The 18,141-nt window shown below is 44.0% G+C and overlaps 1 protein-coding gene across 1 annotated transcript in view; it reads right to left on the bottom strand.

Annotated features, from left to right (window-relative positions):
* The window catches only part of LOC124595233 (transmembrane protein KIAA1109), a 509,204-nt gene that overhangs the window by 32,967 nt on the left and 458,096 nt on the right, over nucleotides 1-18,141 (bottom strand). Inside the window, exon 80 of the mRNA XM_047133891.1 lies at nucleotides 3,343-3,609. Within this exon, the coding sequence (XP_046989847.1) occupies nucleotides 3,343-3,609 (267 nt within the window). The remainder of the gene's footprint in view (nucleotides 1-3,342; nucleotides 3,610-18,141) is intronic.

The raw sequence follows: 18,141 nt of genomic DNA, 5'->3' as shown, positions 1-18,141 counted from the left end.
CCGAATCTGTTGTTGAGAAGCATACGAACACTTCGACTGAAATATTCAGGAGCTCCATTGTGCACGATCCACATGTTGTGTCATACTTGTAAAGGCACATGTTCTAGCAGCACAGGTAGAGTATCCCGTATGAAATCATGATAACGTGCTTCATTGAGTGTAGGTGGAAGAACATGGGGCCCAATCAAGACATCACCAACAATGCCTGCCCAAACGTTCACAGAAAATCTGTGTTGATGACGTGATTGGACAATTGCATGCGGATTCTCGTCAGCCCACACATGTTGATTGTGAAAATTTACAATTTGATCATCAGAATCGAGGAAGTACAGTAGATACTGACGAAACTAAAATGAGCTCTAACATGGAAATTAAGCATTTCCGAACACATGTACACATAACATCTTTTCTTTATTTGTGTGTGAGGAATGTTTCCTGAAAGTTTGGCCGTACCTTTTTGTAACACGCTGTACAACAAGAAAATCAGAAGATGACAAAACTCGTTAGCCGGCAAGTGCGGTCTCTCTCTCTCTTCCCCCCCCCCCCCCCCCCCCTCTCTCTCTCTCTCACACACACACACACACACACACACACACACACACAGACAGAGAGAGAGAGAGAGAGAAAACCATGATTCAATGTGATATCACACTTGATATTTATATGCCCAAATCTACACTGCAGGAAAAAAAAATTGATGCACCCGGAAGGTGATGTTGATTTTGGTTTGATGATGGCATACACCACCTGTGGGACAGTAGAAGTACTGCCAATGGTTTCAATGTTGTCCGACAGCATAGTGGCATAGTTGCCAGAGACCCCTCTTTGTCTACCCATTAATAGAAATGCTCACAGCCAAAAGACATGGTGTGGAGCAAATTGAAGCAAGCAGGCAATCACATCGTGGAGATGCACTTCTGCTTCCTACAGCCAACTGAACCAATCGGAAAGGGGTCAAATTGTGGATGTTTGAGTGGTGGGGTAGTCCTTTCGGGGAATTGCCACACAAGTTGGATGTGCTGCATCAGTTGTGGAACAATGCTGGTCTCGGTGGTCACATGAACATTCTCACACCCGTAGAAGAGGTGCTGGATATCCATGCAGCACAGATGCCCACCAGGATCGCCGAATTGTGAAGGCAGCAGTGGCAGATCATACAACTGCCACAGCACAGGTAAGAGGGCTTCTGAGCCCAGATGTATTAACACCAACTGTCGTGAACTGGCAGTTAGCAGTGGGACTACAGGCAAGTACACCTCTAGCCCATCTTCCAATCACGCCATAGCGTCAACATGAACGGCTCGACTGGTGCTGACAGAGAATCACTTGGAAGATGGAAATGTACACCGTGGCCTTCAACGATCAAACCAAATTCTGCCTGCACACAAGTGATGGTTGGTTGTGCATACGACACAGACCTGGTGAGCGTTGTCTTGTAGATGCATTTGTCCAACAAACACTGGCCCCACTTCAAGCGCCGTGGTTCATGATGCGATAAGCTACAACTTTTGTACGCCTTTTGGTGGATAAAGAGGAGATGCTAATCAACGCTAAGTATGTGCAGAATGTTGCTAGACCCGTTCCTTAGCTGTTCTGGCAAGAGGAAGGTGACGTGTTGTTCCAACAGGATAATGCTCACCCACATACTACCTGTGAAACTCAATGTGCTCTGCAAGATGTGTAATGACTTCCCTGGCCAGCATGATCTCCAGACCTGACTCCAATCGAGCTTGTGTGAGATATGGTGGGATGAGAAGTAATTCAGGTGACATGTTAACCAACAACTCTTACGGAACTATGTGAATAGGTTGAGCAGGCACAGCATAACATATTGGGGGACAGTATTCGCCATCTGCACAATCATCTGGATGACAGAGTCAATGTCTATGGAGGCTACACTATGTACTAATATGGCCATTGTAGCATGGGTTGACACCTGATACCTTACAAGGGAAACTTCCCAATGCACCCTCCTCAGATTTAGTGGTAAAATGGTTCAAAGCGCAGCCCGTCAAAACTGAACACAAATCAATTATGAAAACAGGAAGAAGAGTTCTGGAACGGTGAAAAAAGAAGCAAAATTGAAACTGAGAATGGTCCAAGCTCAAAATGTGCAACATCGAGCAACGTGCAATAATCACGGTTTTGTTGTCGTCGTGTGGTCATGGAGTTACACTGCACAGCATGAGATCCGTGTTCAAATCTCCCTCATGTCCTGTAATTTTTCTTCACAAAATTATGAACTTTCTGTCCAGACATTGATGTATCTGTTCCCTTTTTGTAATCTTGGTGACTGTCATACTATACACTGAGTACAGAATACGAGTTGAGAGGTAAGAATATATTACCATCACAAGTATGTGATGAATAGCAAGTGCAGGTGAGATGCTGCGCAGATATCTTACAGAAATGAAAACAACAAATAAATGGGTGTAAACGATGTTACAACAAAGGAATTCAAGAGTTAAAACTTCCAATATGGAATGCCAGAGTCAAAACATGTGGTACTTGTGCAGGACAAATAGGTAAGTATTCTGGAGGCCCCTTCCTTACACCTCACTGTTGTAAACATATGTTACACCACAACACGCACACATATTTGAATACAGCAAACAGACATGTCAATGACCAAATGGACAGCTCGTAATTTTTGGGGAGAAGAAAAAAAAAAAAGTTTTGCTACAAACCCCCCCCCCCCCACACACACACTGAAATCTCATCATAATAAATTCTGTGTAGGTATTCCCATCCCCCCCCCCCCCCTCTCTCCGTGCGTGCGCAATTATTCTCTCCATCGTGTGTCAAGGAGGCTCAAAAAACTTGTGATTGTTAGTTATGGTTTTGTATTTTATTCTATGCCAAACATTTTCTTTACATTTGCTAATTTGCTTCTGGTATGCATGAATTTCTGTTAGTCAATTGTTGCAGTCCTTCATCAATGAATCTAAGTTCAGAACATTCTCAGTGAACATGTTGTTAGTCATTCCATGTAAGTGAAATAAAGATGTAACTGCTATTTATAGATTATATCTGTGATTTTCCCCCCCATTGCTTTCTTCTTCATCCAAATTCCACTTACGTAACTTGTTCCTAAGATTTTCCTCAGACTTTTCCTTTCTTGTATCTTGATGTTTCTGATTAGAGATTTGCCGCCGATCAGCATCATTTCAGATGTGTAAAGCACTTCTGATTTGAAAAAAAGGAGAAAGAGAGAGAGAGAGAGAGAGAGAGAGAGAGAGAGAGAGAGAGAGAGAGAGAGTTATAATGTTGTAGTTCCACCTTTTGTGATAATAGGTATTTTATTACTTTAAGTTAATGTAATTTTAAAGTCTTAATTCTTACCATCTGTTGAAGGTACTTCCTGAGCCTCAGTGGCAAAAGAGATGCAGGGTTCTTTGAGGGAGAACAGTGCCCATGACTTTGACTTGAAGTTTATCCCGTGAAAGCAGGCGAGTGAGATGTTGCTGCCATGTAGCTCCATAGTACCACCTAGCACAGTGCCTGATGATGGGAGTGGGAAGCTCAGTGTTGACAAGTGCAGGCCTGCCACCTGAGAAAGGACTCGCTGCCAGTGACGGTGGTGCCTTGCATCCTCCCATGGGACACTTGCTGAAATTTTCGTAGGATTATTAGAACATACTGTATACCATCAAAACTATAAGCTAGATGCTAGCATTAAGAGGGGAAGCAGAACAAGGAAAAAGGAATGAACATAAGGTTTGATGTCACTCCAGAATGGGGCCATCGGAAATAGAGTACAAGCTCAAATTGGAAAAGAAAATTCTTGTAATGGTATTGTGAGACAAGGGATAGGCTTTTAACAAGTACTCGATTTAAAACCTAATTCACTTTTACTGTGTACATAAAAAATGACACGTATACAACACTTCTATGAGCAGATATACAAAACCGGTTACCTGTTTCATGATGTGACTACAATTTGTCTGTAGAGGCTTAACTGTAAGTTCCAACTTAGTTCTTGTGAAACATAAGATGAAAGATAAGTGAATGAAGGTAGTATACTTACCTCTACTTGAACATAGGGTCATACTGACAATTACAAAATAAAACTACTGTTGATAATATTACTGAAAACAACACTACAAATATTAACGAACATGCAAAGAAGATAATACTACAGTCCGTTCTACACTGTTAAGGTATGAATAGTGCAGCATAATGCAAAAAATGTGCACATCAACAACACAGCAAAAGGAAAGTGATCAACCACATTTCACAAGGCATTATGAAACGGCATTCTCAAAAAAATTACAATCTGGTTTGTGAAGTTCTAAAATTGCACATATTGGTATAAATAATTTAGGACTTGGTATTGACTGTTTTTGGAAAAAACAACTTATTCTTACTTTTCTTGAGAAAGCAAGCTTTTGCAAGTCTGGGCAGCCATCAGTGGCCCTTTTTTGTTGTACAAGGGCTGCTCAATAAAGAATGATCATAATTTTTTATGGTCATAATTTCACATGCTAAAATTTAATCTTATGATATTCTGTTAGCTTAATGTGCAACAAACACGCATTAGTAGTTTCATTGTTGAGACTCCTGGTTCCCGCCTGTGAGAGGCAGGCAAGTTCAGACATGTTCAGTATTGCCTACCGCTGCAATGGAAGTAAAATTCGAGGAACAATATGCGGCTTTGAAATTCTGCTTTCCTCTCAACAAATCTTCAGCTGAGGCCTATACAATGTTACAGGAGGTCTAAGGAGAGTCTGTTCTTCCCTACAGCACAGCTCGAAGGTGATTTAAAATGTTTAAAGAGGGGAGACGATTGATTTCAAAGGAAGGTGGACCCAGTGCCCCAGTTACTGCTCTTACAGAAGAAAACATCAACACTGCTGCTGTCGTTGTGAGAGAGTATTGATGAATTACCTTAAGATCACTTTTTGAAATACTTAACATTTCATTGGGTGCCACCCACATGTTGGTGACAGAAAAATTACATGACACGTGTTTGCACGCAATGGATTACAAGACTGCTGATTCCCGAACAAATGGACATTCGCGAGCAGGTCTGCATGCAGTTAAAATTGATGTTAGAGGAAGATCCAGAGTTTCTTCCAAATGTAATCACTGCTGAAGAAACCTGGCTACATCATTTTGATCCTGAGAGTAAACAGCGAAGGTCAGTGTGGAAATCTCCTTCATCATCAACCCCCCAAAAAAGCAAAAGTGATTGCTTCTGCTGGGAAAGTTATGGTCATCTCATTCTTTGATATTCATGGAATGGTTTATCAGCATGTTGTACCTACACAGACATCAGTAACTGAACAATATTACAGAAAACATTGCAAGTCCATATCAGGCACAAAAGACCGCATTTCCAGGAAGCAGGCTGGATGCTGCATCACGATAATGTGCGGCCACATATTGTCAATGTCGTTGCTGAATATCTTGCAAAAATCAACGTGAAGTGCATCTCTCACCCTCCCTATAGTCTGGATTTGGCCCCATGTGACTTTTTTCTATTCCCTAACATGAAGAAACGCCTTCTTGGGAGGCGTTATCAATCATCAGAAGCAGTGGTGAAGGCTGCGGAGGCGATTCTGAAGGATCTCTCAAAAAATGATTTCCAGCATGTATTTGAAGACTGGCAGAAACGCTGTGACAAGTGCATTGCATTCATGGGAGAATACTTTGAGAAGGATCATGAAAATTAAGAGGATGAGTAATGGTATGTTGTCAAAAAAATTATGATCATTCTTTATTGAACAGTGCTCGTATATAATAAAACCCATTGCTGCTTCGACAAATGAGACAAAATAGGTTTGGTCCAGAAAATGGAAGAATTATTATTTTGCAAAGACAGACAGAATGAAATTGTATATGTTACACTACAATAACAGAATTCCCTGTCTACCATATATAGCAAAAACTAGCAACTTTAAATAGCTCTCTTTGTAAGAAATGAAGCGAAACCACAATGCTACAACTTTGACTACATACTAATACCAGATCTAGTTATTACCTTTAACTCTGTTAATAAGAAAAACTATTCTACTCTTGTCACCATGTATGTATTCTCACATTAAATGAAAACATAATTTCTTTTTAAAACAAGATGTTTTGTTTAGGTTTTTGTAATAAGATAGTTACTAATAAGATCACTGCCTCATGCATAATATCAGAAGTTACTGTGGAAACCATAAATATTCCTACTGGAAGCTGTTCATTTTCAGGGGCTGGTACCACTGTAGAGAGCCAATTCATTTGGTAGGCTGCATAAACATGCAGGTGCTTGGAGCAAAAGTGACAGTTACATCATCTCAGCTGACATCAAGAGCTCCTTGTTAGAGAGACACACTGCGTACACACTTTCTGGTGTGTGCAGCCGAGTCACCCTTAAAAATATGATTCCTGCACTTAAAAGAGGCAAGGAATCATAAGATTTTTTTCCTTGGTGTGGGAAACAATACACCAACCAGACCTGTCACATGGTTGTAGACAGATACGACAAATATTACTCCAAGAAACACTACAGCAGCCAGAAAAATCTGATATTGTTGATTATTGTCTAGATACAGGACATGGTATGAAGTATGAAGGTGCCAAGACTCTTGGGCATCTCAACCAACTCGATTGTTGAAGAGGCAGTCAAAGCAGAACAGGAAATCAACTAATCAACAAGGCCATAGGATAATAGAGCAGTAAAGAAAGAGTACCTGGGATGGTGGATGTAACACAGTGATATTAACACTATGCTGGTCACTGAGGACTAAATTTGCATATTTGATCACTACAATCTTATTTTTGTCATAAAAGGTTTTTCTTCTTTCTGTGTCCCCTATTCACGTATCTTCTTACTCTCTTTCTTCCTTATTATTTATGTGAACTGACACTAGAAACTCCTCTGGAAGCAGTTTTTGCAACTCTCCGCCATGATAAGGCTTTCATCAATATACAACTTTTAAAGTTGCACATGGATCATAAACTTAACTCTACTGCACCAATCACATTTATAATTGTTGCTGTTGTTTATTCTCCAAAGACTGGTTTGATGCAACTCTTCTTGATAGTCTATCAGTGCAAGTCTTTTCGTATCTGCATAACTACTTCCAACATACATTTATTTGAAGCCCCTTACTTTAGTCAAGCTTTCGTCTCCATCTACAATTTGCACAACCCCCCCCCCCCCCCCCCCCCTCCATTACTAAATTAACTATTCCTTAATGCCTCAAAACTTGTTCTATCAACTGATCCCTTCTTTTGGTCAAGTTATGCTTAATTTCTCTTCTCTCCAATTTGATTCAGTACCTTGTCAATAGTTATACGATCTACTAATCTATTTATTGGTTTTATTATGTAGCACCACATTTCAAAACTTCTGCTCCCTTCTTGTCTGTACTGTTAATTGCCTATGTTTCACTGTCATATCCATCTACAGTCACAAGTACTTTCATAGAAGATTTCTGAACTCTTAAATTTACATAGATGTTAACAGATTCCTCTATTTCAGAAATTCTATTCTTGCTTCTGCAAGTCTGTATTTTATATCCTCTCTACTTCGGCCATTATCTATCTTGCAGTTCAAATAGCAAAACTCGTCTACTACTTTTAGTGTCTAATTTCCTAATTTAATTCCCCAGTATCGCCAGACTTAATTAATTACACTTGCTTTACTTCCATCGCTGTTCATCTTATAACCTCTTTTCATGAAACTGCCCAATCTGTTAAACTGCTGTCTCTGGCACAATTACAATATAATTGGCAAACCTTAATGTTTTTTATTTCTTACCCTTACACTTTAACTCCCTTTCCTAATTTATCCTTGGCTTCCTTTGCAGCTTCTTCAAAGAACAGATGAACCTGGAGGGATAGACTACAAACCTGTCTCACTCCAGTCTCTACTACTGGCTTCCTTTCATGTCTTGTAACTAATAACTGCAGTTTGCTTTCTGTACAGCTTGTACAGTCGGTACCTTTGGGCTTTCATGACTTGATCAGGCAGAGTTTAGTTTTTACAACTTGTAGACAGTATTTCATTCTCTCTATTTTTATCCTGGCTATCTTCAGAATTTCGAGGAGTGTCAACATTGTCAAAAGCTTTCTCTAAATCTACAAATGCTCCAATTGTAGTTCTGCACATAATTCATGTTACAGTTTTGCAACCATTAAACTGATAATTCAGTAATATTCACACCCTTCAGCATGTGATTTCTTTGGAACTGGGACTATTACACTCTGCTTGCAGTCTGAGGCTATTTCACCTGTCTCATACATCTGAGACACCAGGAGAATTGTTTTGACTGGTTGGTTCTTTCAAGGATGTTGTCTACTCCAGGTGCATTCTTTCAACATTGGTCTTTCAGTACTCTATAAAACTCTCCTTGTAGTATCACAACTCCAATTTCATCTTCTTCTGTTTCCACAGTACTCTCTTCAAAGTTCTTTCCTCTACATGGAGGAAATTTCCATCTCTCTGTCTTCTTTTCTTTGCTTAGTACTGGCCTGCTGTTTGAGCTCTTGATATTCATACAGCCGTCTTTCTTTTCTCCAAAGGTTTCTTTACTTGTCCTATATGGAGCATCTATGTTATCCAAAGCCATGTATGGTTCTACAACTTTGCATTATTTTTCTAGCCACTCCTGTTCACCATCCCCCCCCCCCCCCCTTATTAAAAAAACAAAAAGCTTGTATTTTCTTTTGTAAATTATTCAGTATCGTGTAAACTAATTTACTGTAGTCTGTTCTTTTGCCTAGTTGGCCCTCAGCTGCTATCACAATTTAATTATAATTATTGGTATAGACTGTGTTTTTTAATGTTATTGTAATATTGTTAAAAACACATGATGAGATTTTTCATCCTATACAAAAATGAATTTGACTGATTGAATTTTGCTTCAAGTATTTTGAAATGAATTTTCAATGTTTCTGTGAGACTAGCATACTGCTTCTATGCAAGCTTAAATCTTCATAGAATACAATTAGAGAGTTACGAGTCCACACTGTCTTTGGCATTAACTTCCTGAGCTAAATAACTCACTTTACCTTATGTCTACTCAAATATCGTGTATGCGTGTGTCACATATGCGGTGGGGTACATGAAAGGAGCCTCCGAGAAGATTGCTATGATCTACAATCAGAATGATACAAGCAATCGGGCGTACCCTGGGCAAAGTCAAAATATGATTCAAAATAATCTGATGGCTGATCCTTTCACACCAGAAACACATATACACCTGAGCCCTTTTCAGGGCCACAGTTAATGATTATATCTATTAACATAGGAGGCATAACACCAGCCAAAGAAGAACTGCTACGAGAGCTATGCAATCAGCACTTGTGTCACATACTGTGCATGTAGTAACACTGTTCACGTTTACGTCGCACTTCACTTAGCGTAGACTGGGACTGTGTCCTATGCATGCCCGATGTTAACTGACTGGGCACGGCCCGTGCTGCCGGAGATGTTGTTGTTGTTGTTGTTGTTATGCCGGCAGAGGTCGCGTCTGAATTCTCGTGTGCCCTCTGGTGGACGGGACTCTACTTGCGGCAACTACCGTCCGTGATGCGCCGTGCCGATGTGCGCCTCCCGCGATCTTTCTGGTGGCTACTGCACTCCTCCATCTTCGGGGGGTGAAGCCACTGTGATCCACTGCGTCGGAAGGTGGAGCATCGTGCAGTAGCAATGACCTCCACGTCCATTGGAAGGCCGGAGTCGAGGGGATCTGCCAACCCTCGAGCCGGAACCTTCGAATACGGCTGGAAGTGACCCACACGAAGAGGCCCCCCGTCGTCCCACCACCGGAGCCCGGGACAGAATGGGGCGACAAGCTGTCGAACTCCGGATCCTGTTCCTCCTCGGGAGGGGCAAGACCCAGTGGCAGGGACGATGGGGAAGGGACAACCACAGGTGAACCAGCCTCCTGAGAAACTGGGCCTGCGAGGGGGGCCGGCTCTTGCTGGGGCATCTCGAACGATGGCGATGCCAGTGCTGGAGCTACTGGAGGCTGCCAAGGCTGAGAACCATCGCACTGCAGCAGAGTCACGGCGGGGAGAGGCGGTAACGTCCCCTGCAAAACCAACACAGGTACCAGCAATGGGGAAGCCGGTGTCCGAGAGGTCGGAGGGTGGGTGCCCAAACGTGGACATAGCTGATTTTGGTGACGACGTACCACCCGGTCCCCCGCCTGCAAGGTATAGAGCCGGCAGCCATTTCGGCGCAGGACCACTGCCGGTATCCAACGTGGATTGCGACCAAACCCACGGGCCCAGACCGACATACCCAGTGGAAAGCCAGGTACTCCGTTTTGCAAAGACTGGCGAGGACCAGGCCGGAGGAGGTGCAGCAGAGTCCTAGGTTGACGCCCATGGAGGAGCTCTGCGGGGCTGCATTCTCCCATTGGTGTGGTGCGGTATGCCGTCAGGAAAAACGTCAATGCTTCTTCCACAGGAAATTTGTGCACATACTTTTTCATCTGCATCTTAAATGTGCGCACCATGCGCTTGGCTTCCCCATTCGACTGTGGATGGAAGGGGGGAGAGCAAACGTGCCGAATACCGAAGCGCCTACAAAAATCCTGGAAGGTCTGCGAAATAAACTGCGGTCCATTGTCCGAGACCAGGGTGATTGGCAGACCTTCCACAGAAAAGATTTTTGCTAGTGCCTGGATTGCAACTTCTGAAGTGGTTGAGGAGCAGTGAACCACATATGGGAATCGGGAATAAGCATCAATGACAATGAGACAAAAGCCATTGAGAAACGGGCCCGCAAAATCGATGTGAACACGTTCCCATGGTTGGGTTGCCGGCGGCCATGAAGAGAACGCTGCCCTGGGAGATGCCTGTTGGCTCGCACACTGGGAACAGGCGGCCACCAAGTGCTCAATTTCTCTGTCAATACCAGGCCAGTACGCATGTCTGCGACCCAAGGTTTTAGTACGGGAAACACCCCAGTGCCCCGCATGTAATAACATGAGGACCTCCCTTCGTAAACTTGCAGGAACAACCACGCGAGGAGCTGTATCATTGGCAGCCAGAAGGAGAACTCCTTCCAAGACCGAGAGGCGGTCTCGTAGAATAAAATAATTACGAAGAGGGTCCGAGGCCCGGCCCGGATGGGGGGATGACCACCCCTGCTGAATGAGGCGAACTACTTGCCGGAGAACCGGGTCAGCTGTTGTTTCCCTGGCGACTCGAGAACTAGTGATCGGGAAGCCATCAACCGCTTGGCGGGACGGCACATCCAAATGAAAACACAATCTCCTCTCGATTGAACGTAGGATCCGGGCCCACCGGAAGACAGGAAAGAGCGTCGGCGTTGGCATGCTGTCCGGTAGGGCGAAAATGGATGTCATAATGGTACTTAGAGAGGAACAAGGCCCAGCACTGTAGTCTGTGGGCCGCCCTATCCAGAATCTGAGAGGCGGGGCCAAATAACGATTTTAACGCCTTATGGTCAGTGATTAACTGAAACTTCGTGCCATACAAGAAAGGGTGAAACTTGGTAACAGTGTAGACAATGGCCAAAGCCTCTTTTTCCACCTGGGAGTAATGGGCCTGTGCGGGACTAAGAGTTTTAGATGCAAACGCCAGTGGTTGCTCGGAACCATCTGCATTGCGATGGGCCAGGACCGCCGACACCCCATACTGCGAAACATCTGTAGCCAGGACCAACGGCTTATGTGGATCAAAAGTAGCCAAACAAGGCGCTGACGTGAGGAGGCCTTTCAACGAGGTGAACGCTCGCTCGCATGCAGGCGACCAATCAAAAGGAACACCCTTGCGCAGAAGGCAGTATGGTGGAAGCCCTGGGAATGAACCGGTGGTAATAGGCTATCTTGCCTAAAACAGCTTGTAACTCTTTCAGTGAAGCGGGCCGAGGAAGGTCGACGATACCTTGGACCAAACTTCCTAGTGGCTGGATGCCGTGCCAAGAGATGGTGTAGCCCACATACTCAATGGACGGTTGGAAGAAGTTGGACTTATGCAGGTTGCAACGCAAGCCCACAGACCTGAATTTGAGAAAGAGGGTGCGAAGGTTGTGCAAGTGTTCCTTCGTGCTGCGGCCTGTGACAATTATGTCACCCAGGTAATTAATACAATGAGGTATTGTCGACGTGACATGCTCAAGATAACGCTGGAATATCGCCGAGGCAATGGATATTCCGAAGGCCAACCGCTGGTATTGGTAAAGGCCAAACTGGGTGTTGACGACCGCCAGCCGTTTGGAGTCCTCATCAAGTGGTATCTGACGATAAGCTTCCGAAAGATCGATTTTCGAAAAATATTGGCCTCCCGCCATGGCGGAGAACAATTCATCAGCACGAGGCAAAGGACAGGTGTCCACCACCAGTTGGGAATTAATGGTGGCCTTGAAATCGCCACAAAGACGTAATTTTCCCGAGGGCTTCCTTATAATAACGAGGGGCGAAGCCCACTCACTAGAAGAAATGGGAAGAACGACTCCTAGGGCTGTCAGCCGGTCTAGCTCTTCCTTTACCTGAGGGCGGAGAGCCAAGGGAATCTGCCTTGTGTGTAGAAAACGCGGGCGAGCCGACGCCTTCAACGTTAAGTGAGCTGCAAAATCTGAAACACGCCCCAGGCCCTCCTCAAAAATACCTGGAAAGTCTGAGATCAAAGATTCCAATGATTGATAGGGAACGTCTTCGGAGATCAACTGTACGGTGTCAGCGATAGAAAAACCGAAAGCTTGAAAGGCATCCAGGCCAAAAAGGTTAGCGGAGCTCGGATCACTGACAACAATAAAAGTAATAGGCCGAGTGACTGATTTGTAAGTAATGTCGGTAGTGAATTGACCCAGTAGGGGAATGAACTGTTTACCATAACCGTGTAGACGCCAGTAAACTGGCGCCAACGGGGGCGATCCAAGGTCAGAATAAGTGTGTGCATTCAACAACGAAACTGCCGCGCCGGTATCTACTTGCAGTTGTAACCGGCGCTACCGAACCGACACCTCGATAAAGAGTTTGCGTGCCAATGCGTCGGGAGCCTGGCCCGATGAAACTTCCTGAATGTCAACGTCCATGTCCTCTGTACCTGCGTCCTTCGATTCTGTTGAGGCTGAGCGGCAAACTTTAGCAATGAGACCTTTTTTATTACATTTGCGACAAACGGCCCAATGCTGGGGGCACTCTGACCGATCATGATGTATAAAGCACGACGCACAGGACGGCAACAGGGGCCGGTGGCCGGAATGCTGTTTACGCGCCGTGCGGGAGCAGCCGTAACGGCCGGATTGTACCGCTCGCACGTCGTCCACCCCGGACGCAGTGGACGCGGACGCGCCGCCCTGAACCGCCGCGATGTCGCACCACGCTTCCAGCTGTTGACCTGCGGCGTGAGAGACTTCATACGATTGGGCAATGGACAGGACTTCCTCAAGGGAAGGGTCTTCTAACTGCAGGGCCCATTGCCGGACCTGCCTATCAGGGGCCGAACGAACAATGACGTCGCGTACCATAACGTGGGCATACGACTCTTGCGACTGCTCCGTGACAAAATGACACTTGCGACTAAGACCCTGCAGAGTAGCGGCCCACGCCCGGTAAGACTGATGGGGCTGTTTCTTGCATTGATAGAACTCGACCCTAGCCGCCACAACATGCGTGCGGTGGTGATAATAAGAAGACAGCAATGAACACAATGCGTCAAAAGACAAGGACGAGGGTTCCTGCAACGGAGCTAGCTGCCGCAAAACTTGATACAGCGAGGGAGATATCCAAGACAAGGAGAGAGCACGACATACCTCCGCATCAGCAACATGAAACGCCTGGCAATGCTGTCGAAGGCGATGTTCATATGCGTCCCAATCCTCCACCGTCTCGTCATACGGGGGAAAGGGAGGGGGGAACGGCGCTGGAGCAGACGGCGTGGAGAGCAACGCTAGAAGCACTTGTTTCATGGTGGCCATGAGCTCCGTCAGCTGCGCAACCAAAACCCGCACTAAATCCTCCATGCCGTGGAGAAGCTGCGAAGCCGGAACAACGACGCAACACGCGAGAGAACGACCCTACTCATCGCCAATTATGTAGTAACACTGTTCACGTTTACGTCGCACTTCACTTCACTTAGCGTAGACCGGGACTGTGTCCTATGCATGCCCGATGTTAACTGACTGGGCACGGCCCGTGCTGCCGGAGTTGTTGTTGTTGTTATGCCGGCAGAGGTCGCGTCTGAATTCTCGCGTGCCCTCTGGTGGACGGGACTCTACTTGCGGCAACTACCGTCCGTGACGCGCCGTGCCGATGTGCGCCTCCCGCGATCTTTCTGGTGGCTACTGCAGTGCATACAAGAGACACATAGAAACGTTGACATGCATAAACCAAAACTAGACACAATGTGTCTCGCCATCGAAAGACCACATGATAAATATGGAAGTGCTATCTTTGTTCATCCAGATATCCGGATCCTATCCACAGCATTCACGGAGGAAAACAACATTGAAATTCTTACTCTAGAAACAGTTAATTGCACCATTACATCACTTTATAAACCACCTGGTGCTGAATTCACTGTTAACAAACCACCCAATTTTCTACATAAACATGTGCAGATTGTGATTAGCAATTTCAACAGTCCTAGTACCATTTGGGGCTATGATCATGAAGATGAGAATGGGACAGCAGTACAAGTGTGGGCAGAAGCAAGTCACCTGACTTTAATCCATGATGCAAAGCTGCCTGGATCATTTAACAGTGGCAAGTGGAGGGGAGCTTACAATCCTGACCTAATTTTTGGTGGCACGAGCATCAGCCAACAATGTGTAAAACCTGTCTGCTCCCCAATACCCAACTCACAGCATGGACCAATAATGTGGCAATTATTTGTTGTTATAATACCTCAGAAGGTATCTTTCCGGAGAAGGTTTAATTTTAAGAAGGCTGATTGGTCAAGATTTGTGGAATTGCATAACATTGAAGTATCTTATACAGAACCAATACTCAAATGGTATGACACCTTCACAGCAGCTGTAAAGAGATGTTCGAGAATGTCTATTACTCACGGCTGTTGATCATCTTATATCCCCGGGCTTACTTCAGACCAAGTCACCCTATGAGTGGAATACAGCTACCTATCTGAAGAAAACCCTTTCAGTGAAGCAACTGTGGAAATAAGGAACAAGCTTATTTCCTCTATAAGGGATACAAAAAGGGATAAGTGGATAAAAACTAAAGAAAACTTGGATCTGAAAAGAGAGAGCCATAAAGCTTGGCGACTTCTGAGATGCCTAAACAATGATCCGACTAAGACCATTACACATCATAATATCACTGCCAATCAAAGAGAATATCAGTTACTGATGAACGAGAAGCCAACACACAAATCACAAAAACCGAAATTGCACAGAGAAGAGCAAGAGGAGAGTAATGACCTTACATCATCATTCACCATGGAAGAACCACAGAAGGCTATCAAACAACGTCAAAACGGCAAATCAGCTGGCTTGGATGATATACGAACCGAGCAAATCAAACACTTCGGCTTAAATACAAAGAAATGGATTCTCCTTTTCTTTGATAACTGTGTAAGCAGAAACCAGATTCCAAAGATATGAGATATGGTGGAAGAGTCGAATGATTGCTTTACTGAAACCTGGCAAAGAAGGAAATGATCCAAAGAATTTTAGACCAGTTGCACTACTTTGTCATCTTTACAAATTGCTGGAAAGACTGATTTTGAATCACCTATCAACTGCAATTGACCCTTCACTTACACCTCAGCAATCTGGACTTCATCCAGGTAAAAGCTGTACTGGATAATTGCTAACTTTCACAGTTTATAGAAGATGGCTCTGAAGCTCGGAAGGTGATAGGACTGGCATTTGTCGACTTATCAGCGGCATATGATACGGTCAAACACTAGCTACTGCTAGTCAAGGTCTACAATGTGACCAAAGATTTAGGTCTAACCAGACTGATCACCTCCTTTCTGCAGAATTGCAGGTTCTTCGCCGACTTTCAAGGACAGTGTAGTCGATGGAGACTACAGAAGAATGGCCTCCTGCAAGGAAGTGTTTTGGCTCCAATTCTGTTTAATACATACGCAAACGACTAACCTATAGCCCCAAATACCAGGAGCTTCTTATATGCTGACGACCTCGCTCTAGCCACCCAGTGCACAGATTTTGAATCAGTAGAGAACAGCCTCATGAATGCCCTTGAAGATCTATCCAGATACTAAAACACAAACCAGCTTAAACCATACCCTTCAAAGACCAAAGTGTGTGCTTTTCATTTGAGAAACAAGGAACCACTCACAAGTTGAAAATAGTATGGTTGGGGTTTGAACTGGACACTACGAGACTCCAAAATTCCTAGGAGTGACACTTGATAGATCTCTCACTTTCAAAAAGCACTGCATGAAATGCAAGTTGAAAGTCTCCGCCAGGAACAATCTCCTATGGAAACTGACCAGATCACAGTGGGGTAGTCAACCTGAAACAATTTGAACATCTGCAATGGCACTATGCTATTCTGTGGCAGAGTATGCCTGTCCTGTTTGGTGTAATTCAACTCATGCCAAATAGGTGGACGTAGCTCTCAATGAAATCTGCACAATTATAGCAGGTTGCTTGAAATGCACTTCAGTCAAATGGCTTTACCACCTAGCAAGAATAGTACCACCACCGGTTCGAAGTGAGATAGCTGCGAACAAGGAAAGAAAGGCAGTGGAACAGGAAATTACCCATCCTCTGTATGGGCATGAACCGCATCCGCAACAACTGAAGTCAAGGAAGAGTTTCCTCAGGACATCAAAGTAACTTGGAACCATTGCTGAGAAAACCAGGTTACAACTATGGAGGGCTACGACCTACCTTCCCCCTGGTTAGAAAAGAGTTGTTGAAGCTTTACCTCCAGGCTATGACAGGGAATGGACAACTTGGAAGTCCCGGAATAGACGGAGATCTGGAGTTAGAAGATCAAAAGCTAACCTGTCAAAATGGGGATACACTGATCCAAATGATACTCGGTGTGACTGTGGAGAAGAACAGACAGTCCAGCACATGCTTTGGTGTCGATTGTGTACAGAAGATGACCTTCAACAAGCAACAGAAAATACTCTGGAAGTTTAGGAAAGGTTTGAAATTATGCTTCAAGTCTGTTGTAACTCTGTAAGTTCTCACATAATAAAAACACAAGATGAATATAAACAGGGTAATATGTGCTCCATTTTAAGCAAAAGCTAGTTTTTCATGCACCTCAATGTTTATGAGGTCATATCTTCTGAACTATGTGTCATACAATGATATTATTTTGCAAATTCATTCTGCGGTATGTGTGGATCCTGTCTGCACACTGGTGTTGGGAATAGTGTTAGTAGTAAAGAAATAATAAATTACGATGTTATGCCTGGTGCTGATGCTTGATTGCATGAACAACAAAAATGTAGTAAGAGCGTTTCAGGGTTTCTCTTCAAAATGACATATGTATAATATCTGTAGAATGTTTGTTTCTTGTGCAAACTGAAAGTGTTTCCGGACTTTATGTACACCCTGTAGGAAATCATGGCCTAAGGGGAAAGAAAGAGAGATCAGAAATGTATGAGAGGTTACGTTACAGATGGAGCCTAAAAACTAAATGGACTGGTAAGTCAGGAAATGAAGAGGTTCTCTACAAAACTGGTGAGCAAAGGAATATGTGGAAGCGCCAACTAGAACGGAAGTATGACAGGACATGTGTTAAGACCTAACTTCCATGGTACTGGATGGAGCTGCAGAGGACATAAGCTGTAATGGTAGACATATAGCATGTAATTGAGAATGTTAAGTGTGTTGCACTGAAATTGGCTGAAAGAGGAATTCATAGCAGACCACTTCAAACCAGTCAGAAGACTGATGGGAATAAAAGCCCACAGCTTTAATGATTTTAGTTTCTATAATTTCTGAAATACTTCATACGAATGCTGGGTTGCCTTCTCCAACAGACTCACACACTACTCTTTTCTTCAACTGTCTCAAACTGAACTAGCGCTCTGGCTTTGATAATCTCATTATTGATGAGACATGAAACTTTCATGATCTTATTTTCTGTTCTTTTGACAGAAAATGTATCCACATTTTAAATTTTTGAAAATAATATACTTGACTATGCTTTACAATATGTTAGCAAAACTGAACTACAACTACATTCTTACAAATGTTGCTACATTTCCATCACTGATTGC

Source organism: Schistocerca americana, chromosome 2 (genome assembly GCF_021461395.2).
Source record: "Schistocerca americana isolate TAMUIC-IGC-003095 chromosome 2, iqSchAmer2.1, whole genome shotgun sequence".
NCBI classification, from domain to species: domain Eukaryota; kingdom Metazoa; phylum Arthropoda; class Insecta; order Orthoptera; family Acrididae; genus Schistocerca; species Schistocerca americana.
This window is presented reverse-complemented; position numbering and strand designations above follow the sequence as displayed.